We start from the raw sequence: 27,995 nt of genomic DNA on the forward strand, positions 1-27,995 counted from the left end.
AGTACGCTTTATTTCAGCAGTTCAATCATCAAAACAATGCCAACACAGGGGGGCACAGGCCAGGAAATATTAGTCAATCATACATACAACACGCCACCGACAGTAGCTTGAGAATGGCTCGCAGATGCTGTATTTCTCTTGTCCTCAAGTTGAACTCTCTAGTTCAACAAAGCGAAACTTAGCAGCACGCTTTGGCATACTGAGGAACCTTGTGTGGTATCCGATGTCACCATGATCATTTTCGACTCTATATTTCCTCAGCACCTATACCGAAAGAAAAATCGTGTCACTCCAGTGAAACCGACACGGGTATTAGAAGTACATCAAACCACAATTCCGTGCTTAACGCAATGTTACTGAAAACCATTTTTTGACCTTTTACCAGAAACTCTTTGGAGCTTATACCTTGTTTTCAAAAACCCTCTTCCGACCGTAGTGTTTTTAATCACACATGCTCCTGCAGAAAGGTTGCACAAAAACCCTCCCTGTCGTCACGATTTACTCAACGTGTAAAAGCTACCAGACGGTGTCACTCCTGCCCCCTCCTTTTAAGAATTCAAAACTAGATCACGGCGCCAAGACAAAGTGCGTTAGACGCTATAGGTTAGGTTGCACTGACTGCAGACTGCACGAAGATTCAGGCAATCCTTTAATATTTTTTTATTCTCACTTGTATGTCTCAATCAGACGCTACTACGTTTTCCACCTGGCAGGAGGCGCTTCATCAACTTTAGCAGTGTGCCTAGGGGTGTAATAACTGAGCCCTGTGCATTTTAGAATCAAAATTATGAGCCACTCAGCCTCGTTTGTTCCAAACTTCCTTCTCTTCTACCCTGAGCTATGTATGTAAGTTTGGAACCCTGGAGGGCGACTGTAACCATAACGCTAAAGATAACGCAAGAAAGCACAAAATATGGAGCGTTCAGCCTGCTCAAAGCACTAACAAGTGACGAACACATGTATACGTGGACAAGCCACTTCGCTGTTCTCAGGCAGAAATCGGAAGTTCAGTAGCCTGGTGGCGGTTGACAAAGTTTTTCAGGGTTGACAAAGTGCTTGAAAAAGTGTTTTGTGGTAACAAAGTCGCCTGCATTTTCTTGCCTTTCGAAACAGCACTATATATGCTTCGGCTAGACACTGTACTTTCTGATCTTTTGGTGTAATTGTTAATGACTTAAAAATATTATGCCGAAGTTTTTCCTTTCAAGCATCTGAATAAACGGATAATTTTGGGTATATAAAGATCAAGGTAACCATATACGTTCATGCTATTCCATCAAATGGTGTCTTGGCACTTTTACTACTTCTTTGGCATTTTCAATGCCCAATAAGCCGATAAAACAGTGTACGTTATTAAAGCTTTCGTATAGGGACCTAACTGCAGACAACACATTTTTTAATACAAAAACACCAGAACTATTATATCTTATATTATCACCTTTCCCAGAAGGATTAACACCTCCAGCTCGATGATTCTTTGACGGTTGCGCATTGCAGGTCCCATGTTCAACGGGATAGAAGCGAATTGGTGGCGAATCCAGGCATCTCTGACTTCCTTCACTTTTTCGCTTTCATCCGTTCGCAGCCACCTTTCCGGAAGAAACTCGGAGGCTTTCGGAAAATTTTCTTCGAGTCGGCCGCCCACGGATAAAACAGTTCTCACCAGAGTCTGCGAAAAGAGTTTTAAACCTTAGCAGAATTAACTTTCACGTACTAAGGAGTTATCTGTGCATTAGCAAATTATATTAGTCAGAATAAAACACATGTTATTACCCTCTTACCCACCGTGTCCCTTAGTCAAATCTAAATTTTTAGAGTGAGCCCCTTGGGCTCAGATTACAGGTCACGTGGTGCAAAGATGGCACTTTCCAGTAGCGAGAACCACCACCCTCGTTCCCCCGGTTTCCTATCGATGTTCTTCGCTTGATTTAGGTGGACTGTCCGCTTTTGTAGCCAAGTAATTGGCAAATGTGGTGGCATTGCAATTTGCTCTGGCTCTGACCTGAAAATGGTACAGTCTCTTAGGTGCACGCTACATCTCCAGATTACGCACGTAGCAGTCGGTATTTTTAGCACTCCCCTTATTTTTCTTTAGGTGAGCTCAAACACTTTACCCATATAAGCGAACACAAACTTAATGCAATCAATCTTGTTTGCACAGGGGGTTTAGTGCATTGGGATTTCCCTGGCCTTCATTACCGGCATCTGGAACAGACAATTTAATAGCACAAACAACACTTACTTTCCCGCTTTCATTTGACTCCATTCGGATTGCGAATCTCCCCCCTAGAAACAACGCACTCTGACGTCTGGGTTCCTGAGCTACCACATTGCGGCACGATTCCAATGCGAATTATCAATGGTATTTAAAATCACTAAGCGTTTATGGCTCCCTTCAATTTCCCCATTCGTAGGCAACATTTGGCGTTTACTACTTTCACGATTTTTCTGGAGGCCGATTACGTCTCAATAACAGATTTATGCGAGCAGCGCTTTGACGAATTCCAAGCCCTTACCACCGTCTCTGAAGTTCATACTGTCGTGAGCCATTTGAACACACTAAATAAACCTACATCTATAGCTCTATTCCTCTGAAAACCAATAAAAAGAACACCAAGCTTTCGTCGATGAATTGAGAGATCTTTCAGCTTACGCAACGTGTGCGCAGACTCCGGCGTGCGATAACGCCCCCAGATAACGTTCGGAGAATTAAGTGGTTCACGTGGGCTAAAAAAGTGTTGCGCTGCAAAGGAAACTTGGAAGAAGTCTTCTTTTATCGTGACTAGCTGCCTTATCTTGAAATACATGCTGGTGCTGGTTGTGAATATTACCTCAACACTCATCCGTAGGTTCTATGGTAGTTGGAAGCAAAATCACCAACGACCAAGTTTTAATGTCCAACGCTTTTACACCCTATTCCAGTTTATATTAACACTCAACAAGAAAGTTATCACCCTTTTCCGCAAACTCGTGAAGGCCTCTCGATAACTGATATTCACGCAATAGTAAAAGGTGTTTTAAACCTTCTACAAAGGAAGGTTTGACATCCACCTCAATTCAGTCGTACGGCTACAAAGGAAAGCTATACAGCTTTCTCAGAAACTTCGCAGTTGAAAAAAATTCGTCCTGGTCCAGGAGTCGAACCCGGGATCACCACTTAACCAGAGCAGTCGCTTCTACGGAGGGTATGGAAGCACACGTGCATTCTGTATGAGCTCGCCAAAACTCCATGCGCGCATTAGAAAGCTGTCAGAAATGAAGCCAGATACCAAGATGGTTGAAGGTCCCGCAGCTTTAAAGAGTCATTGCACAGGACTTCTACACAAGCCCAGTGACTTGAGTCGCGCGACGGCAAGATTGACACGGTAGGCGTCAAGCACAGCGGTGGTCGGTAGATAGCAGCGGCCGTTTTTTAGGAACTTTAATAATTTTTTGCGGTTTTTAGGCTACACTGTACAGACTCAGAACCCATGATATTCGAATTCTGTGCTCAAAGGAAACAGTGATCGTAGGGTGCAAATGCGTCTGAACAAATATTTTCAGGGAACTTACATTAGCCGGCACAATATGATCAGACGCAACGAAGTCAACGTAAACCTTCTTATAAATTTCATGTACCATGGGATGAAGCCTGTAAGAAAGAAATATTGTAAATACTCCTTCTCAGAAAGGTGTAAAGAGCTCTAGGAAACATTCGCAGTCCAGTTGTTTGCTGACGGCTGGAGGCAGAAACAAGCTTACTTCTATGAACTGGAACGTTCTCAAGCCGCCGCGGTGGCTCTACGGCTGAGGCGTAGTGCTTGGAAGTAAGTTGAGCCAAAAATACATCGACCATATTTTGACAACTATAGCTAATAGCGATGTGCTTGGTTCCGTTATCAAAAAATGACCGATCACAATTTTGCAGTTTTAAAAGTACTAGGCGAGGTTGTCTCGAGAGCACAACTGGTGCCCGAGCATGCGGCTGTAATCAGTAGTGATGTTCACAAACCGTTAAGTTCATTTACTTGAAATTCGCTCATACCGAAGCTTCCAAGCTAGCCGTTGAGTAGTTCAGGGAAGTATACAAAAAGGCGGGGAAAAGGTGAATTTAAAGCAAAGAAACCATACCACCTTTTATAGATAAGCAGATAATAGAATTTTTGTTACTTTAAAACTTAACGTGAACGACGATGTCACTATAATGCTGACGATAAAGCTGCAAGACTACAATTTAAACAGTCGATATATAACATCACGTAAAAATTAGATGGACAAAAAGCACTATCAAATAAACCCGTTATCCGCATGACGTAAAAATGGGCGCCAAACCTGGGACTTTCTAAATAGTATTCTTGCAAGCCACCAAAACAAACTATTGATAAAACACTCCAGCGTGCATTCAAAAACACAAGTTATGGGATTCTGGGCAATAACTTCCATAAGCATTTTTTTAATCAGTCAACAATCTGAAACCTGAGGACAACGAACAATGTGTTGATGTAGCCGAAACCTTCTGTCACTCCTTGTACGTACCGACAGTCAATAAGAATGATTTGTGGAGAGTTCTACGGTCGATGTCTATTACGAAGTCCCAGGGAACTGATAAAATTAAGATCAGAGAGTTTATTTTTAATTTCAACAGCATAACACCGCTTCTGCTGTACATTATCAACCAAATAAACTTGACAGGTTAAAATTTTAAGCACTTTAAAACTAGTGCAATCAGACCCTTATAAAAAAAAGCGCCAAGATGAAGCTTCAGCAGTGATAGGAAAAACTATTCACTAAACTCATTGGCCTGTGTTCTGGAACAAATCATACAAGAGAACATGTTGTTATTTTGAAAAAATGATTTAATCATAATTCTAAGTACAGATTCAGCAGTGTACTGAGCCCTACAAGCATGCTTGAAAATTTTATTTACTGTGTTTATGAGACGTTTGACAAAATAATTCCGCTTACGCTGTTTTTGACCTAGTAAATGCTCTTGGTACCATTGACCACTCGCTGCTTGTTCAGAAATTAGAAAATTTTGTTTCAGCGGTACATAACTCCCATTTTTACGAAACTATTTTTCGGACCACGTAGAATATGTTAAGATGGGTGACTGTTTCACTAAACCGTTGAATATAAAATGCGGGGTACCGCAATGCTCAGTTCTTGGGCATCTGCTGTTTAACCTCTACGTTAATTATATCACCAGTGTGACAATTCCGCAATATTTTTAATGATGGTGACATTGCATTTGCTGTAACGTGCTCGGAGGATAATGATGAGCTACGCATCTTTCAAAGGGACATTTTTTGTTAGTTGGTATAGCCCTAACGCAATTTTTTTTAAACAAGTCCGAAACAACTTTATAGTTGGTTGTGGGAAAACATTTATTGCAAAAAAAAAAGGTTCACGCTTGAAAGCGACATAAACCCCAGTCCAGGGCCTCCGCGGCCCCGCCCACCAACTATTGCTAGTCGTGAGGGTCCGCACTGCACAGCGCGGCCTCCCACTGCCCGCGGGTGAGGGTGCGAATAACGGCGGCTGCTGGTGTGTTTTAGCAAGAACGCATAATGTGGTACACTGCTGGATGTTCGCTGAAGTGTGGGCATCTGAGTGGATATTTTGTGGGTGTCTGATATGCAGGAATCTAAGGTGGGGTATGTTTAGTCTTAGTTGCCGCCAGGCTACAGCCTCCTCTCGGGTAAGCTTCTGGTTCGGTGGTGAGTAGCAACCTCTGGCAAGGTGGTGGTGCGGCAGAAGTGCGTGGTAATGCTGCTGGGTAGGCCCTGAGTCACGTAGCGGAGGGTGCCCTCTCGGGCTGTAGTGCATGCTCACTCGTTTCCGTCGAGCCCTGCCTGACCTGACGTCGATATTAGTAGAGTAGGTTTTAGGGTATCTTTATGCTTTTCTAGTAGTTGGAAAGCGGATATTGGGATGCGGCCGCTGCCGCAGCTTCTGCATGCCTGTTGGCATCTTGTGATTACGTGAAGTGGTTTACTCGAAGATGGAGATATCATCGCCAGTGCGATGGCCATTTCTTCAGCTTCAACGATGTTTCTGGTTTTCACGGTCACTGTGCGAAAGACATCACCTCGCCGTCGATGACGCTTATTGCTATGGCCGGGTGGGATGCGTAGCGGGCCGCGTCCATGAATATCACATGGGCTGATCAGAGTACTTCGCTTGTAGGAATTCCATATTGAGCATCACACACAGCGCAGACTAGCACGGGTACATGTAGAGACCTATTCTACACTAGCACAGCAAAGGCCGCCCATAAAAGACTGACCACATTTTTCACGGGTAAAACTTCTTAGAAGGCGACCTGCCATCAGAGGCTGAGGAACTATTCAACATGTCCCGTTTGCTGCGACGGAGAATACCTTCTGTAGAATAACTGTCCCGGACTACATTAAGCATTATTGCTTTTATATAAGCTCACCCAAGGAGTTTTGCGTCCTACTATTTTAAAGTATTCCACGCTACTAAAAACTCATTATTGCTGGTTTTTAGTGAGTACAACCCAGTTTCAAAGCATGTAAAATGTAGAAGTCAGGTTTTGGAGACTTACCGAAGCGACTCTCTGATGCATGCGTAAAGGTAAGGTAGATTTGCAGGCAAGTGTTCTTCCCTGCTTTCTCTAACAGCAGAAAAGACCTCTTGTCGGGCCTTTTCTTGGGCTTCAGGGTGCATCGCCAGCCGGTAAAGGCAGAATGTGGCCGCCGCTGATGCCTAACAAAACATTCCCAAGGAGTCAAACCAAAACACAAATTTTAAAGCAGTTATAACATAGCTCGATATATCCATAGCATACATATATAACATAGCCCCATATAAAATTCAAAACAAATTTTGGCGAAGTAGGCTTTAAAGAACAACTAGCACTTCAATGTATAATTAAGACTCTGGAGAACCATCGCGCAGAACAAGTGCTAGCCTGAAGTTCCCCTCAGCGGTAATTTTGTTTTAATGTGATTTGATGCTGATGAAAGGATGGATGATTCCTTTTTGATGAGAAGTTATTTCGGTTTATGTCAGTGTAAACAGCGTCTGGAATGCCTCGTCAGCATCTCCGTAATTTAACCGAGACCAGCCCTCGCAAGATGTTGAATGTTTGCCAGAATTGGCTGTGTAATAGCTTCCATTTGGAATTTGTGTTATAAAAGATTTGCTACTATTTTCAGATGCACATTTCAACAGCGTATTCTTATTCGCAGTAGGCTATATTACAGCCGGATTGTAATTTGCGGAAGAACAGATGAGTTTTTTGTCCTTTCAAGAGTTTTCTCAGATGAGGATTATTACGACTGTTGATAATCACCACTAGACCGTTTCAAATAACAAAAAGCTTTTTTTCGCAATCTATTTCTGTCCTCCATCCCCTTATTTCAATTTGTTTCTTAAGTCGGTAGAAAAACTCGATCCCTATCCCCTTCAATTTTTCACAAAAATTCACCTCTCAATGATTTTGAATGTGTTTCTCAGCGTACCTGCTGCATGTACTGATCAAGCAATTTTGGAATGAGCATAAAGAGAAGTTTTACGTTGGTATACGCTTCTAGATTAGCTTGATGCCTTCTTACAAGTGCAATAGCATTCGCACACAAAATAATTTTCATGCCGCTGGAAAAAGTACTTGCGTTGCCATTTCTTTGCAAAAATGTGCACACATAAGGCAACCTCTTGTGCACTATGTATCTTGAGTGTCCAACACATAATATACTACGTTCTAACAAGAAACACGACAACAGGCGTTTTTCAGGGATTCACGTTATATGACTTGAGTTAAAATCACCGCTCACTGGTCAGCCGTAAAATGTTGCTAGTTGCTTTTGTATACAACGTAATTTTGTTGGATGTGTCCAAAAAAAAGCACTTCCGAAAAAATCACGCACTTACCATGTATGTGTTAGCGACGAGGAACTCGTACACATAGGGAAGTATTTCGTGGCAGTTGAGGTTATTCTGAAGACACCGAACAATTATGTCGTTTCCCCTGGTGGCCTCGTTGAAAGGTGTTGCTGCAATAGCTTCCTTGAAACCTTTTAACAATATTCTGTGAAAGAAAAATAATGGGAGTGGCTCGGAAAACAAATTCGGGATGGCTCATCGTATGGAAGACAGCCACGCCATCACGGCCATGTTACCAATCCAGCGACCCCGCATAAAACCTCTCGACCAAAGACATGGATCAAACCTACGCAAGGAGAGGCAATACGACAGCATCAAGTTAATTCGAGGAAAGTCGAGTATTATGAGAACGCATGGTGTACACTGATTTCACGATGTATGAACGTATGTGGCCGCAATTGCCGTAGCTGACAACTCTGGCAATCTTTGCGTTTGAGTGGCCCTTCTGCGTACAGAAACAAAGAAGTGGAAGTTGGAGCCATCTCTTGGCAATCCGAGAAGCAGAAGTGTCAAATAGAAGCGTATTATAATTCCAGACTCTCAAAAGGCATTAGGCTGTTGACTGCAGGCAGAATACCTATCACTTCGGTAAAATACTCCAATCCACATTCAATAAAGTTAACGACGCCATCGGATCCCCGTGCACAAGGGTTTGAAGCACGCGAAAGAGGCAAGCGAACTCACACCGGGCTGCTTGCGACCACGACTACAACACTCCCCTCCCCGAGAAGAGTGAAAAAAAAAACACCGCGTAATCTTACGCCTAGGAGCTCGATTTTCCCCCGTGCGACAAGGGGGTCTCAATGGCTAAGAATTGCAAAGTGGGGGAAGGATAGACTATCACAAGTATCTACAAATAAATGTGAGCGGAGATTTTGGGTAGCAATATTATACGTTAGCTTAAAACCCTGCTGAATTCGGGGAAACATCCATTCTCCTCCACGCAACCTAGACATACACAGGGGTGAACAACTAAAACAGTAAAAGTGCCACTTTCATTTAAAAATGCGAGGAAGTCTTGACCACCTTGATACATCAAGATCAGCTCGAGCTGATTGGGAGGCAAGGAAAGGAAGGAACTGCTGTATTCATGGCCCTAGACTGCAAGTTCCAGCTTTGAGCTCTCTAACGTCAGTTTACCCGCTTTTCCAAAAACGCTGGTATTTCTTCCGCAACAAAGATCTTTCCTGCCTCCGCAAAAAAGCAAAAACGTTCAGTCCGACAGAGACATTAGAGAATAAACACTTTAAATCACTAACGCTGCCACATTATAGCTCAAACTAACTGACACCCTGACGCAGCAACCTTTCACATTTACATCTTAAGCCACAGAAGCACAGAGGGCTTCAGTCCCTCCTGGCCACTGTGACTAAGTACCCTCTCTTCGCTAAACTTCAGGGACCTTGAAGCATAGACCGCAAATGCGGGAAATTCGCAACAAAACGCGCCCTGGGCGTCGAAGTGAGCCTATAGCGTAGTACATCTTAAGATCAAAACGTAGATGTCATCTGAAACATTTTTTTATTGTGGACTTGTTTAGGCGGAGCTTACGACGCGAAAGACTTCACTGGCGCATTGGACGAAAACGCTGGAGTCCGGCGTGGAAGAGAAGGTTAGGAGGGAAGAGAGAGATACGGTGAGGGGGAAAGGAGGTTTGACACAGTGTTGGGGAAACTGAGGGGACTGCGGGAATGACGAGGGTTCACTAGCGAAGTGAAGAAGGGCAATAAACGAAAATGGGAGGAAAAGAGAGGGAAGGCAGAAGATAAGGAATATACAGGGGCGGAGAACCGAAGACGGGCATTCGGGCACAGGGGAGGTGAGGGCTTCAAGAGTGAGCGAAAACAAAGAAAGGTAGGAGTAGGGCAATGAGAGGAGGTGGGCGTTGCACCACGCGTGCTATTGGATTACTGTTAGGGGTATCTAATGTTAACAAAAATAACAGCCATTGGCCATACCCGCATATGCGTAAGGCCGAACAGCTACTGCTGGGATTTCTGCTTCCTCTTAGTACCAGTACTCACAAGGTTCTACAAACTCGGAGCAGAACGTGCCCACCTCACCCCGCGGGTACAGAGACCAGCCAGTGAGGCTCCTCTGCGCTGTAATACCTACCACGCTGGTGGGGAGTGTGAAGCACCTAAATCATCAGCGCCACCTACCTGAGATGTAGCGAGAGGGGAACGTCGACTTCAGCACACCGCCAATACACTGAGGCGAAACTGCAACGTTACTCCCAGAGTAAACCTTAAATAGCAGCGTTCAAAATGACACTAGTACTTCCGCAATCACTGCTAATTGGTGCTTAGCTTCCTCCTAGGAACACTCATTTTGTTGTTCATTTCTATCAATCAACACAGTAAAAATACAGAAACCTAAAAACAGCTTCCTGACCATGTCAAAAAACAAATGATGTTTCGGGAGCGCTGCACCTGGCTTGTTCCCATTGTTTCTCGGATTGGTCAGCGAATGGGTTTCCAGTTTCTGTATTATGCTGTATACCTTACAAGACGATATGCCATCCACCAACAACTTCAGTAAAAATAATGCTCTTACGGTGCGAGTTCGCTGGAGATTCTTTTGAGCGCTTTGACATTTGACCCGTTGAAGTGGTGGGTCAAAGGCCAGCTGACCGCCAGCTGGTTCATTACGCTAGCAAGACCACCTGTGCAGCGCAGGATCATGCTGGCGTCCGAGTAGTCAGAGAGTTTGGGTTCCAGGAGGCCCAGCCTCTTGTTCAGTGCGCAAACTATAGCGGCTGAAACGACCGAAGCAAGTCAATCAGGCGTGGTTTGCAGGATTTCTAGGATCTCGGCAGAACAACATCAAAATAAATTGTGACGGCTGTAAACGAGCCAATGGACACGCGATAAAGTTTTTACAAACAGAGCCTTTGAATCATCGTTGGGTCTTCAGCATTTGTGAAGTTTATGATATCTGCATTCGAAATAAATTTCCAAATAAAATTTTATGAATAAAACAAACTCATTGCAACGAACTTGATTTATGGGTAGGTAAAACAATACTTTAGGTTCGCTAAGAAGACCCCTTGTTGCCAACATGCCTACACTAAAAACCGCGAAAACTAAAAATCTAAAAAAGTCTAAAACAGCTGACACTCGAAACAAACTTGGCACATCATAATCTGAGTTATAAAGCCTTTTCACAAGCTGAGAATCCTCCCTAGTAGAGCGTCCTAAACAGTGACAATGCTACGCTTGCAGCACAGTTCGATGACTTCTTTATTACTATGAGTAGCAACACAGCGAATATCTCCTGTGCTGAACAAACCCCCTTATTGCTCTGTCGACTGTGAACAGCTTCGCGTTCGGAGAGATATAGACGCCTAAAAAAAATTGCCATTACTAGACAGATGCAATCAAATAAGGCAACGGGTGATTACGAAATATCGATTAAGATATTAAAAGATGACATACACAGTGCTACTCACTGGATAAGCTATTTAGTAAATCTCTGAATAATATTTACCCCCACCCCCTGCTAAAAATTGGGAGAGTGGTGCCTGTACTTAAAGGTTGGGACCCCGACTTAGCAGTAAAGTGCCACCTTAAAACGATGTTATCGGGCAATAATATGTTGTTTGAGAAGCTAATGGCGAAAAGGGTGGTAAAATACCTCGAAAGTTATGAAATCTTAACGAAACAACACGGTTTTTGCAAAGCTTACTTATCCGCAGCGACAATCAGCGATGTAACAGATGTAATTTATCAAGTGTTATATAACAATCGGTTAACACTAAGCACATTTCTTGGTGTTCGAAAAGCTAATTTCTATTGACCACAACCTCCTGTGGCAAACACTTGGCCATAATAGACTCCAAGCGCAAACTTTAAAATTTCCCGCAGTCTCCTGACAAACCTCCGAAAGTTCGTACGCACAGCTGAAAGCAAATTTGATTTTAAAAAACCACAAGGGTCTGTTCTCAGTCCTATATTTTTTTTATATTTATCAACGACTACCCAAATTTCCTAAGAGACTCCTACACCACTATCTATGCCGATGACACAGCTTTACACCTCACTACACGCTGTTTAAAAGAAACTGAAAAAACAGCCAACTTAGAATTACGTAATACATTTCAATTCGAATACTAGTAATAAGTTAGCATTGAAAATTACAAAACAAATGCTTGTTTTCTCATCTAACCAGGAAAATGTAATGGAATAGTGCAAATTATTCATAGTAAATGCAGAACTTATTAGGGTTTAGAAACAAATATTTAGTAGTTCAATTATCAATCACTACACCGGGCAGCTCACATTAAGACTTAGCAGAAAGTTGTCGTTTAGTTGGTACCCATTAATTCAAGCGCGCAAGCACTGATTCTATAACGCTACAAATCGTATACTTCAGTACTTCTCTCTCCCCTAACTCACTGTATAGAGCCTTCGGGATATACATACGAGTCATACAGTTCCACTATTGCCAAACTCCAAAAAGAGCGCTCAGAATATTGACATATTCCCCCGCCTCTGCACCATCATCCCTAATTTTTGAGTACCTAACATTATGCCACTTAATATAGCAAAGAACTTCCAAACGACATTACCAGGTCTAAAATTCTAAAAACACCTAACCGTTCATTGACTTCAATAGAACGTTGATTAAACACCAGACACGCAACCAATGGCACTTAGATCCACCAAAAATACGTAATGTGAATAGTCGGGGCACTTCTATAAGCCAAACTATAGGATAATATATGACTGAAAATACAAGAAATGACTCAAAATACACTCATTCCTTTAGAAATTCTTCACAACTGAGGAGTATATGACACTAATTTAAAAACACACAATATCTTTTCTTCTCACATCTTTGTTCATCCTCGTAAATATTGTGTTAGTATTGTTTCTTTCTGTGAATATTATGCTACAGATCCACCACTAGTAACGTCGGCTAAGGATCCCAATGACTTTTCACCTATTGTCTGTATCTTCATAAAATAAATATTCTGATTTTGATATAACAAGACCCCTTTACTGCAGCCCGTTATTTATCTGATTGTAGGGTTTAACGCGCCGACGAAACGCAGGCGATGAGGCGCGCCGTAGTGGAGGGCTCCGGATTAATATCGACCACCTGGGGATCTTTAACGTGCGCCGAAATCTCGTACACACGGGCGTTTTCGCTTTTCGCCTCCATCAGAAAAGCGGCCGCCGCGGCCGGGAATCGAACCCGCGACCTCGTGCTCAGCAGCGCAACGCCTTAGCCACTGAGCCACCGCGGCGGGTCGCAGCCCGTTATTTAGGATTACTCAACGATTTTAATTGTATTTGCTGAAGGGCTAGGAGTTTTCTAGCTCCCGAATTGATTCCACGCCCTGATTTTGCAGTTGTAATTGCTAAATAATGTGTACAAGGTGTAAATGCTAGGTGTCTAAGCTCGCACCGCGGAAGGGCGGCGTTGTGCTTGCACTTCGACAAATTTCCCATAAATTACCGCCATTGTGCGGTAAACCTCTCGAGCTCTAACCAGGGTATCATTTTTTATCAAGAGTTTTGGATACTATGCATTTCGAAACTTCGCCTGCACGTTGAGGCGGTTTCATTCCAGAATTTTTATACATAGCGAAGAGAGGGCTAGCAATGCGTGAACATCCACTCACATTCGAGCGACCACCTTTGCATGATCACATAGCAGTCGTCCACTTCCCCCTTGCCGTCTCTGAACGCATCAATCAGTTTAAGGGTGTCGTCCGATATTTGTCCCATGTCGCCAGCATACGATTCAATGTCCTTTCCCTGGAAGGTGGGGTGTGGAGTCCAACGCTGAACGTAGCCCCACTCTTCCATATCGCTGCAATTACGAATGAACAGTTGGTGTAACAGATCAAAGCAGTCTACAATCACCAGCTTATGACAAGTTATTTTGACAGTAAAATACGCTGAATGAAAAATTGATTGCGAATTTGTCGAATATAAAGAGAATTAATCGAACGAAGCAATTTCATACGTACTAGATTCAACGATGTCATACACACCATATATATGGGAGCTATGTCCGGTTACGGGAAGAGATGTTCCCCGCTTCTTTTGGAATAATGAAGGACATATTATATAACACAGAATCACCCCAGCATGTACTGGACTAATGCTCTCATGCACGGAAACAAAGTATCAGCTACATTGTTGAGCCCTTAGTACACATGTAGTTGTATTTATATATATTAGACTATACGCCGTTATTTACTTTAGGTGTGCGTTCAATTCCGGCGTTAAAGATCTTGTCTTAGTCTTAATTCCAAGCCATCCACTACGCCCATCCTTGTAGAGCAGCTGCAGCTTCGGCGAGTGAATCCACCCGTTCGTTTAACACCGACGCTGAACATCTCAATTCACGGTTTGTTTTTTCAGTGTGTTTATGCTAATTTTAAGATACCTTCCTGGGGGTATAACAAACGTTGTGGCTGACTTAAAACCTCTGCTCCATTTTTACACGGCTTGCTAAGTCACTTAGAGCATAACAGAAATAAAGTGCACATCAAATATTGTAAACCGCGGGTGGCGAAACCGGCATGTGGGCCCAGTACCAGATCCGGAAAGTAAGCTGGTGTAAAAATTTTAGAGAAGCTTCCACTTACGCGCAAGACTTGAATAGCGCAACTGTTCTAGGTGATCATTGATGGACACAAAGTTAGTGGCTAGTTCCTTCTAACGCTGCTTACTTTGTCAAGCTAAGAGCTAATCTTGCATAATGAAGATCGAATTTATCCTGTTCTATTCAAGGCGCATTAGCATGTATAAAGGTAGACTGAGATGAACGAAGATTGCTTAGGCCGACTCTAAGTGTAATAGGTTAGGAAATAAGGTCGAGTAAGATGGATTAAGAACTATTAGGGTTTATTGGGCAGAGTCAAGATGGAAACAACGGGAAATCAAGACGGGAAAAAGGCAAATGAAGGCAGGGAAAGGTGGGCCAACATAGACTAACGTGGGTTATACTAAATTAGGATGGACTAAGGTATTTCAAGGTTAGTTATGATAGATTAGCTAACAAAGATTAAGAGGGGTTAAGGTGGATTAATATGAATTAACGATGGCAAGATTGCGTGGCTGCTTTGTCGACAGACGAAAGTGTATGTAAAAGGTAACCGCCTCAATATAGTACGCAATGCTTTCGCCTTCGACACAGACTGTTTCGACGAGTGTGACTCTGGTAAAAAGTACGTACCCATTCGAGACTCCATAGTCCGAAGACAGTTCGCCTCTGGCCTTCCTGTAGGCTTTGAGTGGGTACAAACCTAAGCGGTACAACACCTTTCCTTCGTATCGGAACACGAATCGGAAGTCCTCGGCGCTGAAGAGGTGCACTATGGTTTCTCGGCCAGGATTTTCTTCAACCGCGACTGGCCCGTAGCGCCGGTACATTTGCCATGCTGTTTCGTGCATGTCCTCAGGAGTGCCTGCGTGCATGACAAATACTAAATGGGCCCTGTAACACTTCCGATAAACGCTCGCCGTCGGGTCTGGAATAATTGTGGATGCTATAGTTATCCCCAGCACAAAGCGACACTGCTCGCAAGCTCGTCGCATTAGATTCGCTCCCTTTTCTGCTACCGAATGCGCTTATTGCTGCAACAAAAAGGAAGCCGGCCGATAGCCGCTATATCACTAATGACGTAATTCAAGCACTCGAGAAACGCCAATGCCGAGAAAGAGAGACAATTTTTTGGGAAAGTTTCTATCTGATGGGCACAGAACAGTAATTTTTGGCTGAGGTACAGGCGCGGCCACAGTTAGAGGAAACGCGGAGCGCGTGGCCGCGCACTGCGGAGCGCCACTTGCAGGCGGCCGGGAAACTTGCGGCACATGCGCAATCAGTACCAGAGGCGGAGATAGCTACGCGTCCTCTGCTGCGGTTCTTTCCACTTCATCACACGCGCACTGCAGCCATGGCGCTCTGTTGAAAGTTGGAGAAACCTTAGCAGACGATGTGCAGCTATCTCCGCCTCTGGCACTGAGTGCGCATGTAATGCAAGTTTCCCGCGGCATCCGTCATGGCGCTCCGGGGAGCCCGGTCACGCGCTCCGTGTTGCCTCTAACAGTGACCGCGCCTGTACTTCGCGACCCACTATTTTAAGTACTGGATGGGTTTGTTGACTGCAGTCTGAAAGCGTTGAAAATTTAGAGAAAAGTTTACAAAATTACCGCTGTGTTTTTTTTTTAATTGCAGTCGGAGCCTGAGCTGCGGAAACAAGACACAAGCGCCGAACTTCACAAAAAAAAATGCACGCACCAATTGTATACCCACGAGGCTTAAATTAATCCGCAGCTCTCAACTACTCCAAGCCTAATAGCGCAGGCATAGTATTCGGATATAAAACCCCAATTAAACTAAATTTTACTTTACAACGTTGCGTAAAGCTCCGTTTGTACCAGGCAGCTATGCATCACAAATTAACTATGATACGCGGCTTCCTACTGTGCTTTGTTTGAAAAGCTTGAACTTTGAAAACGTTTTCACAAACAGAAAAACTGTCACTGCATAACTGGACTACTCGTGCTCCCGACAGAATGTCCATGCGTATAATCACGATACATTCAACTAAGGATAACGGAGGGCGTGGCTTTCAGTTCACAGTTCGCATCCAGGTAACTGCCCACGTGTTTACAGTAGAAAAAAACTTTACCATCCTTCCTAAAGGAAGTTGAGAGAAGCGGTCAAGCTTCGTCCAATCCAATGAAAGTGCGTCTGATCGATCTTTAAACCTTCAAACATCCTAATCGCAAACGGAGAACTTACCCATGCCACGATTTTTACTCCAGTAAGTAAACGCGTCTACGAACAATCCAAATATACACCGATAGGTGGTTTTTGAGATAAAGGCATACTACTTTACTCCTTCTTTGTGATCGATACGTCTGTTGTCTTAACTCAAATGGTTCCTTTTTCGCGATTTTCAAGTAACCGTTTTGACACATTTCAAGCCCGGTTTTAAGCACTCACCATGTGTCCAGACATCTTGTCAAAACTTTTCGGTCGATCCCGGTCTAAAGGGAAATACATTTTTTTCACGCTACGCCAACTGTCCCACTAAGAAAGCTTTCGCTTTAGTGACTTACGGCAGCTTGTTCTCAAACTTAGCATCGAACGAGCATCGCTCAGCGTGTGAGCATTTTTATGTGGTCCTCAGCGCCGTTTGGCGCTAGTTCACGCTATACAGTTAGTATCCGACTTCGCAACAGCGTAGGGTGAAAACGTTGCAAGTTGCTGTAGTCGTTCTGAGCGCACGGCAAAACATGCACAGAAATTGTGGGAATTGTCTAATAATGCGTAGGCTTTCTTGTGCCATTTGTGTGCATTGTTAGTTAATTTTCTAAGCAGAATTGGTTGTGGGTTGCCCAATTTAGCTTCTCTTCGGTTACTTTTGCATTTGGTTAGATTGGCCGACATTGCACTCTGAGGGAATTTTTTTTTGTCTTTGTTCACAAATGACGTACAGTTATTATGAATGCTATTGTGTTAACTTTGTATATTATGGATTTTTCCGCAGCTCAAGGGTGTCGGTGGTGTGTGATACTCGGCGAGTTAGGCTTAGCATTACGCATGAAAAGTCTGCCGAGAGTTCACAAGCTTGCCAGCGCAAGCGTGTGTTCAGCGTTATTCACCTCGTGTAAAATGGGGAAGAATATAGTGAAGTTCGAAGTTTTTCCCCAACGCCCGAACGAAATAATATGCAGGTACCGCAAACGAGCGCCAAACTCATGCCGAACGATTGTCTTTCTATAGCAAGTTTGGACGCCAACAATCATTACTCATTCAAACTACGCATACGCAGATTGTCACCAAAATGTTTGTTCTCAAAACCACGCACCACGTTGTTGGTATTTCAACAACGTGTCTCATGACTGTTCGTGCAGCTATGACCTTTGGCTTTCGTGTTGTGTTTACGACGGCAAAAACTAACTGCTGCGGCGTCTGCCTGCCACTAGTCGACATCGTCATCTGCTGTCGAGGCCGGCGCTGCTTGTCGGTATTGTTATTGTCATTGCTCGTACGCGACTATCGCAACTGTTCTCGACTACGTCGCACTCCCGACAATCACCCCCAGGGGTATCTCGTTGGCGCTATTTCCGGCTGCTGTACGCCATTCCTTCTGAAGAAACGGAGAACTCGCTTAATAAGCAGTCAGCCTACCCCCCTACCCACCCCACTGGCTCACTCTTGCCTATGAAGCCACCTGTAACGTACAAAGGTCGCTGTGAGCCGGCTACTCTGCCCCATAAGTGCACCTACAATGCACGCCAGAGCTTCGATAAGTGGGTCCCAAATCCTTAGCAGCTATCGCCCTGTACCTGATGCGCAATGCCGATGTTTTGTAGAACACTCCATGAAGTGTCGCTTCGTAGGAAAACGGGCGAAGATATATGACTGTTTCCTTTTTTATATAGACCATTGTTGGCCTGCCACAAAATATGCCGTGGCGTCGTGTGATCCTCGCCACCTAAAAGCACCACAATTTGATCGCGGCTTTTTAGATCACGTCATCGCTCCAGACGCCTTTTTGCGCGTTTCAATGGCTTTACGCGTGGTGAATGTTGCTCTTCATATCTCAAGCAGGGCAGTGACGGTTACGTAGCCTGCATTTTATTAACAGAAGAATGGTCGAATGCGTGATCTTTTGTACACATGAACGGCACTGACGTCACTGTAGGCTGCCATGTTTGAGCACCGCTTGCACGCTGAAAGGCTGCGAACTTATCTACCGCTTTCATCTCGAGAAGCACTAGGGAAACAGACAGCAGTACACCAGAGAGGGCTGTGGGGACGTCACAGGCAAGATATGCAAAAATACCCGCCATGTAATGTGAAACGGGGCGTCTGCTCTTGTAGCACAAATCAGTGCAGCCTGCCCACAGCATATGCTCAAACCCTCTGCATACACGTTCAGGCGAAAAGGATTTTTAAAAAAGGCACTGGGAGAAGGGGAACGACCACAACTATCTCCTCCCACGGCCTCTGGCAAAGATGTAAATACGCAGCATAAAAAACGAGAGCAACACTAAAAAGAAATCCTTTCTTCAGAACGTGTTAAGGGATATAGCCCTGATGTCTGAAACTCGATGCTTCGCGTGCAACATGCCTCTATCAAATTCAAATCAGTTGCTGCAGTTTAGCCTCAAGTACAATGTCGAAACATTGCAGACAAAATGTTCTCTTTATGAAGACAGCGGTTTCTCGTGTTGCACGCATGTAGGATGCATAGATGTTGCGCCATTATTATATGCTAGGTACCTTTCAAAGAAGACAAATGCTGTGCTCATGACGTCGTATACAGGGGCGATTAAAAGAAATACGAACAACGGAGCACACAGCCTCCGACGCATGCCACACCGTCTGGCAACACTGTCAGTAGACTGCGCGCATGCGTAGTTCTTCCTGAGCGTTTGAGAGTGCGGCCTACTGTTAGGAGAAATATTTGTTAAAGAAGCGACGCGGGTCATTTATTTTGAGGCGTATGCGCGCAGCAGGATGATTGTAGCTAGCATGTTTCCCTTCAGCGATCCTTCTGCTCAGTGGCGGCGCAGCGTGAAAGGGCGCCTCAAAATAAACGACCAGCGTCACTTCTTGATCAAGCCTTTCCCGTAAACGTACGCCACACCCTCAAACGCTTTTGAAGAAGTGCGCATGAGCGCAGTTTACTGACTTTGCAGCAGATGGTGCAGCATGCGTCGGAGGCTGTGCGCCCCGTTCGCGTTCTTTTTACAGCAAAGCTGTTACAGCAAAGCTGTAAATAGCTAGGATCCAGCGGGTGAAGGTGGGGTGTTTCCCAGGTCAAACGATGCAGACGGTGATGACTGCAGCGAAGGGGCAGCTGGCCTTGTCTAGTAAAGCTAGAAACCTTGTGGTGATTGCCGCGGGGCTTAACGATGTTCTAAAGGGAGAGGAGGGAAAACTTGGCCAGGAGATAGCGAAGGGGGTAAAGGACCTGCGGGCGACGGCCCAAATGTGCGCATTGCAGTCTGCACCGTGCCGGAGGTGATGAAGCAGGGCGTGCACACCGAACGGGTAGTACTCGCTGCTAACAGCGAGATCGTGAGGTGCGGCAGGGAACTTGGGCTGGAAGTGATAGACGTGAACAGGGTAGTGGGCAGCATCGGACATAGGCAAGCTTTTCAGTGGGACGGGATTCACTTCAGCCCCAGGCTAGGAAACGAGGTGGGGTGGCGCTTAGGTGGGAGAGCGGTAGCTTTTTTAGGGGGCCCCGCGCAGCTAAGGAAGGCAAACTAGGAGACAAAGGGGAAGCAAGAGACACATGCACACTCAACGCTGGGAGGCAGCCAGGCCTAGAGCTAAACGGAGAACCTACGGACGTAACTGAGAGCGTTGACAGAAGCCATTTGGGTGGAAACAATGGAGCAAACAATTCTGTAAAAGACAAACACAGACCCCGTAAGCGGAAAGGGAAAAACAAATGCAATAAATATTTAATCAGCTACATAAATATGCAGGGAGGCAGAAAGCCAGATAAGTGGGTGGAAATTCAAAAGCAACTTGAACGGGAAGGAATAGACGTGTACGCTTTAGCCGAGACTCACCTCCGGGACCTAGAAGCCCCACCTATCATAGACAATTATGTCTGGGAAGGTTGCAACAGGACCGCAGGAATGAAGAAAGGGGGAGGTGCTGGCATGCTCATTGAACAAGGGACCGACTGGCAGAGAGTGCATGAAAGGTGTAAAGAGCTTCTATGGGTTAGAGGCACCATAGAGGGGAAAAATACATGGTTAGGAGTGGTGTATCTGTGGACCGGAAGTAGTGCTAGGGAGGAAAATGAGGAAATCGTAAACTGTTTGAGAAGAGATAAAAACGAGTTCAAAGATTCGGGCGAAATAATCATAGTTGGAGATATGAATGCCCATATAGAAGGTTTGGATGGATACACAGACCACAACGGTTCTCTAGTGATAGATCTATGCCAGGAAAACCGGCTTGTAATAGTAAACACGGAAAGCAAGTGTGACGGACAAATAACGTGGGAAAGCGGTAACAGACAGTCCAGCATAGACTACAGTTTAGTATCCGAGACAGTATACGGAAGGCTGCGGGAAATGACGATAGATGAAAATGGAACAGACAGCTTAGGAAGCGACCACAAGCGGTTTAGCTTGCACTTTGGAGGCCCAACCCGGACAAATGCAGAAATAGGTACAATAGTAGGAAATAATTTGAATAATGAGCAGTTAAAGATCATCGCTGATAGATTGGAAGATGAAATCAATAAATACCCAGGCAAAAAATGGGATTACGACGAAATAATTGCGTTGATAAAGGGTAAGATGAATGAAGCAAAGGAACGAAACCGATGGAAAGGGAAGAGAAAGCCGAGAAGCTGGTGGAATAAGGAAATAAAAGAGGCTATTGACCAGCGAAGAAAGGCGTCGAGAGAACATAGAGAAGCAAAAAGAACTGGTATGGAACCGGAAGTAGTGAAGGAAAAGTGGGAGGTCTACCGTGGGAAAAAACTAGAAGTGCAGAAAATGGTGCAAGCAAAGATCAAGCAGAAAAACGAACAATGGATGGCAGAAATACGAAAGAAGGACAAAAGCGCATCCAAGAAGTTTTGGAACCATGTAAAATCACTAAGCTCAAAAAACGATAACCATCAAAAATTCCTGATTGATGAGGAGGGGGAACATTTAGAAGGAGAGCACGCGTTGGCGCGTATTCATCGAGTGATTAGTGAGAAGTTTAGGACAATAGTGGTAGGGAAACCTGCACCGATAACATCAGCGCCACAAAAGACCGCGGAAAGGGAAATAAGTTTGAGCAACCTTGATTGGAAAAAAGCAGAGCAAAAGGTTTCCCCCCAGACAGCAGTGGGCCCGGACGGAATACCAATGCAACTGATAAACCTACTTGGACCTAAAAGTAAGGAATCGTTTATGAGGGCAATAGATAAGGTGATAGAAACCAAACAAATACCAGAGGACTGGTTGGAAAGTAGGATGAATTTAATATATAAATGCAGAGGAGACAAAGCCAGTATTATTTCATACAGACCACTCACAGTAACGTCAGTGGTGTATAGATTCGTAATGCAGGCGATAAAATCAGAAATTCAAGCATGGATGGAAGAAAATGAAATACTTGCGGAACTGCAGAATGGATTTAGACAAGACAGGCGACTGGATGACAATCTGTTCGTGATAACGCAATGCATTGAAATTGCGAAAGCACAGAAGAGACCACTATGGATTACGTTCTTGGACATTAAAGGGGCATATGACAACGTAAACAGAGAACGGCTGTGGAGAATGCTGAAACTCCAGGGATTAGATGACGAGTTAGTACAGTTCCTTATAGCAATCTATAAAGACAATAGAGTGCACCTTACTTGGGAAGGACAGAAATGCGCCCAGCAGGTCAACATCCATCGGGGACTGAAACAGGGATGCCCTTTGAGCCCAATACTGTTCATGCTTTACATGGCAGGGTTAGAAAAGAAGCTGGAAGAAAGTCAAGTAGGGTTTAGCCTAACCCATATGCTGCAAGGCGAAGTGGTACAACAGCATATTCCGGGAATGTTATACGCAGACGACATTGTTCTTTTAGCTGATAACCAAACCGATATGCAGCGGCTAATAAATATTTGCGGCCAGGAAGTCACTGACCTCGGATTAAATTTCAGTGCAGAAAAATCAGGAATAATGGTTTTCAATGACGCTACCACCGACGTAGTGTCTATCCAGCAAGGCGAATTACCTAAAGTGAAGGAATATAAATATTTGGGAGTGTGGATAAACGAAGGGGATAACTACTTAAGTACTCACGAGGAGCAACTTAAGGTTAAGGGAAAGCGAAACGCAGCTATAATGAAGCATAGAGCTCTGTGGGGGTATAACAAATATGAAGTAGTAAGAGGAATGTGGAAAGGAGGAATGGTTCCGGGTCTCACGTTTGCGAATGCTGTACTCTGCTTAAAATCAGACGTTCTATCAGGCCTTGAAGTAAACCAGAGAACGGTAGGACGTTTGGCCTTAGGCGCGCATGGAAAAACAACTAACGAAGCAGTTCAGGGGGATATGGGCTGGGCGTCGTATGAAGTTAGAGAAGCTCAGAGTAAATTATGCTTTGACATGAGGTTGAGGGCAATGGATCAACGAAGGTGGGCAGCTAAGGTATTTAGGTACCTATACTTGAAAAGCGTGGACACGCAGTGGTTAAGAAAGACTAGAAGGCTAACGATGAAATACGGAAAGAACAGTGGGGAATCCAAAACAGCCAAGGTAACCAAAAAAGAGGCAAGGCAGATTGAAACGAATAAATGGAGGGAAAAAATGGCAGCTAAAACGTCGTTAGAGAGGTACAGGGCTGAGAAGGTGAACATCAGAAAGGAAAATTTCTACGATAATTCCCAGGGCAGTGCTTTGCTTTTTCAGGCTAGAGCAGGTTGCCTGCGAACTAAGAGTTTTGTGGGGAAGTATTCACAAAATGATGGGGTATGCGTGGTCTGCGGAAAAGAAACAGAAACTATGCGGCACATCGTGTTAGAATGTGAGGGTATCCATCCAAATCTACATATTGGGCTTTCAGAAGCCCTAGGATTTAAGGGTATCACAGAGGAAGTTAACTTCAAGGCTGTCGAGGGGACGAAAAGAAGATTAGAATGCTGGTGGACGAAAAGCAGAGAGGGGAATATTGCCTAGGACAGTTACCACCTGTAACAGGAAAAAAAAAGTATTTTGTGCCTAATAAGCTTTTTGTGCCTGCCCTAAGCAGCGCTAGTATTGAACCAAAAGTGTAAAACATAGGTATATTAGTCCTTTTTGGTCAGATGACATGTCATCACCCCGATACAAAGGGGAAACCAATAGAAATCATCATCATCATCATCAGCAGCAGCAGATCGTTTCCGGTCTCAGAGCGATGTAGACAGGAATCGCTAGCGAGCGTAGCGCCACGTTGCGGAGCCCACTCAAATCCCCGGAATCTTAAAACTGCGCGCCACACCCCCGGGGCATGGAAAAACTCATACAAAATTAAAAAGGTCCTAGGGCCTTCATTGAGCACGCGCCGTGATTACCATACCCACGCTATAATAAATTTCTACTCACGATTCCTGTGTGTTTTGTAGCGTAAGCTACACTGGTCGAGGTTGAGCAGTTTCGGGTGTGCCGTGAAAGGCCGTTCTGCGCAAGCGCGAGGGGCATTGGATTGGATTCGATTCGATTGGTTTGAATTGGCTTGGCTTGGCTTGGGTTGGATTGGATTTGGATTAGATTAAAGTGGATTGTGTTGGATTGTGTTGTGCCATAGCCGCGGCAGACGCACTGGCGCTGGCGCGTGCCCAGGTGTGCGCCTCAATTGCGCAGTAGTTAAGGCTGACGCTGCGTCGGAGCCGCCTGATAGCCGTTTCACGTGGCTGGGGAAGAGGAGTGCTAAGCATGCGCGAGGAGCAGTGACTGGACTGGACTGGACTGGACTTTCAGTTAGTAACCAGGAACAATGCTCAATCGCAAATTACAAACAAACGTGTTTTGCTTCGTGCACCCCTTGTACTACGACCCAGTCGAACCTCACGTGGAGGCTCGGCACCGCAGCTTTGCTGGCCTTCCCTCTTCACGAGGTGCAAGGGCTCTGAATTTTTAGTCCCCCCTGTACGCTGTATGCAATGACCATCCGCACGATCCCCACATTAAAAACAACAACTGCCCGCTTGCATTTCTGGGGTCAAGGTACCGTGCACCTCCGACATCTGTGTAGATGGTGTGACTTCAAATCGCGTGTACCCTGTTTTTTTTTTTATGAAGGCTAGCATTTCCTAACTGAATCACTCAATTTGATATATTTTTCTAATGTTGCTTAGCTGAAGTGGGATAGTAAGTTTCAGGTTGCTATCGCACAGGGAACACAAAGCACGGCACAGGGCATAAAGTACTGCTTGGCACTTCGGGACTCATCCTTTTCGCGAAAGGCAATCACTCGCTTTCTCTCACTTATACACATTATTTTGAGAAACTGGGGTGGTACCTTTTTGGTCTATAACATTACAACGCACATTAGTCCATCCCTCCTCTTAGTAACATGATATAATGCAGAAAGTGGATATACTGCCGGCAGCCGGCACTTTAGCCGGTAGGGATGTTTTGCCAGCACTGTCTTCTAATTGGTTGTTAAGGCTTACTTCATTGTGACTGGCATGTCTGCTTCCGCAGTGCGCTGAGTGCGCCGTGGTTACCGCACCGCACTGGTTTCGCCTCTGGTTTTAGGGCGCAGCCCTTTGGTGCCCGTATCTGGTCTGAGCCGCGTCGCCGGCGTGAACGAGTGAACGATGGCAAGACGGAATAGTGAAAGAAAGTAAAGGAGGAGAGTGTTGTAGGAGAGGAGGACTGAGCCACCCGCCGCGGTGGCTCAGTGGCTAAGGCGTTGCGCTGCTGAGAATGAGGTCGCGGGTTCGATTCCCGGCCGCGGCGGCCGCTTTTCTGATGGAGGCGAAAAGCAAAAACGCCCGTGTGTACGAGATTTCGGAGCAAGTTAAAGATCCCCAGGTGGTCAAAATGAATCCGGAGCCCTCCACTACGGCGCGCCTCATCGCCTGCGTTGCGTCGGCGCGTTAAACCCTACAATCAATCAATCAGAGTGTTGCAAAATTGTTAGGGGAAGGCGGTTCTCCGTGGCGGCTCGCGTGCGGTGGGGGAGGGGGGCAGTATGCTGTGCCCGCACGAGAAACTCGTCGGCATGAAGCTGATGAAAACGTATGGCGGGGGGAGGGGGGGCTGCGTGACGATGGTGTGCGCTTTCTGCCTTTAGGCGCGGGTCGCGGACCCTTCCTGAGACGCAATTCGCGTCCGACGCAGAGGCTCATCATCGCTGCCGTCGAGAGAACCCGTGAGTGTGTGCTGCCTCAGCGCACGCCAAAATATCGCATTAGGGAGTATCGTAATCGCCAGCCACTTGTATTTTTTGTTATGTAAAAAAGGTAACCTGTTTAGAAAAAAATTAATCCTCGCATAACCATTGCACGTTCGGGAAATGGTGCTCTTCCGTTTATTCTCTAGCGGTCTATTTTTGATATATTTATTTTCTTTCTCCCCTTACTGGTGATATCAAGTGGTGTGTTTGAAAACTGGAATATTGTTTACTGTTCATCGTTGCCTACAAGCTACTAAAAAGAGACCTTGGCCCTAAATTGTATACGGCCACACATAAATTTATCATAAAAGCAGTGAACATGAGACCCACTGTTTTTGAAGCCCTTGCTAGCGTGTAGGGTGCACTCAGCCACAGAATGAGGGTCCAACGCAAAGTATGACCAACCTGTATGCCCGGCAGAGCATTATTCTGAGTCGGCAATGAACGTTTTCACTGCTTGAATGAAGGCACGCGTTGCTTATTCTCCAGTGCAAGACGCACAATACACGTGTAGTTTTCACCTTGTAGCAAACTATGATCAAATGTACGTTTTTCGTGCTACTGATACACATGCACAACTATTTATGCTCGTTAATAAACGATTGGAACGCCCCAACATTCACTGCGAGTGCGGGGCGTACGAGTTTGAAGTCAGTTTCATTAATCGCACCTTCAATCGGAACGCAGAGGACCTTCTTTGTAGTAGTCCAATTACTGAGCGATCGCTCCGACAAATGGGAGTATCTGAGTTGTAGGGTGGTACGTGTGGTATGTGCCTAAGCTGATGGCTATCTAAAGCGTACCATCCCGCTCCAGGTCCCAAAAATGGCGCGCACGACTGCAACCAATTTCGTAATTGGTTAAAAGAAATACCCCGAGAAAAAAACAATTGCAACCGTCGTAAATTGAACCTGGAGTGGCGTGTCGGTGTTGCAAAGGTCAGCCGCGTGTATTGAGCGGGCATAAAACAGTCGGAGAGGACGGGCTTACAGAGCGGGCTTAAAACCGTCAATAAATTGCAGAAACTGACCAAGCAGCAAACTGCAGCGGTTCTGGCCAGTGTGCACGAAATCATCTGTATAGCCCCAACCTTCTAATCAAGTGCCTGTAGTCATTATAACGCCTAGTAGCCGTTTATTGAAAAGCGCTAAGGCGCATTTTAAAGGGGCAGCTACACAAAGCGTTTGTCCTGCAGTTTCTATTCTTTCCGCTTAGTCCATGCGCGTTGCTCGTAAGCCATGAACTACTATCAACTCGCCCAGATGTGCAACCTTGTGCTCCAATAAACCGCATCGTTCCCCACGTTACGGCAAAACTAGCGGGCAAATTTCAATCAGGTAGCCGTCACACAATTCTCACGCATAAAATAAATATGATGACGTACACCGAACCTTCCCCCAGTACGTACAGGGCTATAGTACTTGTCACGGAGTGGTACTTGTCAAAGCTGTACTTTTACGCGCGCCGATTATTTTCGCACAAAGTCTAACGTGAACGTCGAGCTTCGGCTGTTCGTATCGCGTGCAAGTCAAACCACTTACCGACAAGCGGGTAACGAAGCCAGGAAGTTCCGACGAGCGGTAGACATCGAATCCTGGGAAGCTTGCTGAAATCCTTCGCGAGCAACACATGCATGACACGCATTTTGTCGCTCAGGGTAGCACACCCTTTCGGAAATGCCCCGATTGCCGGCTTCAGCTTCAGAAGAGGTCTCGATGCACTCACACGCAACATTGTTCTTACTGCGTTTTCCCGAACGTTGTCCTTTGACTGAGGCAAACTTTGATAGTGCGGCTTGCAATTAACGTATGCCTCCACCAACTACTCAATGTTCTAGTGCTGTCTGCTCCCACATGACTGCAGCGCCCGCGCCCGTGTTTTGAACGCCCATTTTTAATCTCACTCGAACATTTTCTTATCACCTAACTGGCTCAAAAACAAGCCGCGTGTATTAGGTTCCTTTATCTCAGGGCCAGTTTGCTTGCCATTTCAAACATTTCTATTTTGGGCCAGTTCTTCTGGAAGAATCCTTCGTTCCCCACAGCTTCGATTTTTGCGCTATCAAAAAAAAAGTGCGACACCTTAGGTATTTTTTGCTTGGTATCTTTTGCACCTTAGGTATTGCATTTGGGTATTTTTTAGTTTTTTGGTATTTTGGTATTTGGTATTTTGGTATTTGATATTTTGGTATTTAGTTTTTTGGTATTTTGGTATTTTGGTATTTTGGG

General features: G+C 45.0%; 1 protein-coding gene across 1 annotated transcript; it reads right to left on the reverse strand.

The window, feature by feature from the left end:
• LOC144141893 (putative cytochrome P450 12a5, mitochondrial) lies at positions 1–27,581 on the reverse strand. Its single transcript, XM_077673364.1, has 9 exons — positions 27,309–27,581; positions 15,082–15,313; positions 13,517–13,707; positions 10,444–10,645; positions 7,876–8,032; positions 6,548–6,708; positions 3,553–3,631; positions 1,439–1,669; positions 1–264 (listed from the first exon to the last, which is right to left on the reverse strand). Exons 1-9 carry the CDS (start codon positions 27,499–27,501, stop codon positions 145–147), a joined length of 1,566 nt encoding a protein of 521 aa, XP_077529490.1. The 5' UTR covers positions 27,502–27,581; the 3' UTR covers positions 1–144.
• Between the last annotated feature and the right edge of the window lie 414 nt (positions 27,582–27,995).

Source organism: Haemaphysalis longicornis, unplaced genomic scaffold (assembly GCF_048455015.1).
Source record: "Haemaphysalis longicornis isolate Haplotype H1 unplaced genomic scaffold, Haemaphysalis longicornis Haplotype H1 scaffold_6, whole genome shotgun sequence".
In the NCBI taxonomy this organism is placed as follows: domain Eukaryota; kingdom Metazoa; phylum Arthropoda; class Arachnida; order Ixodida; family Ixodidae; genus Haemaphysalis; species Haemaphysalis longicornis.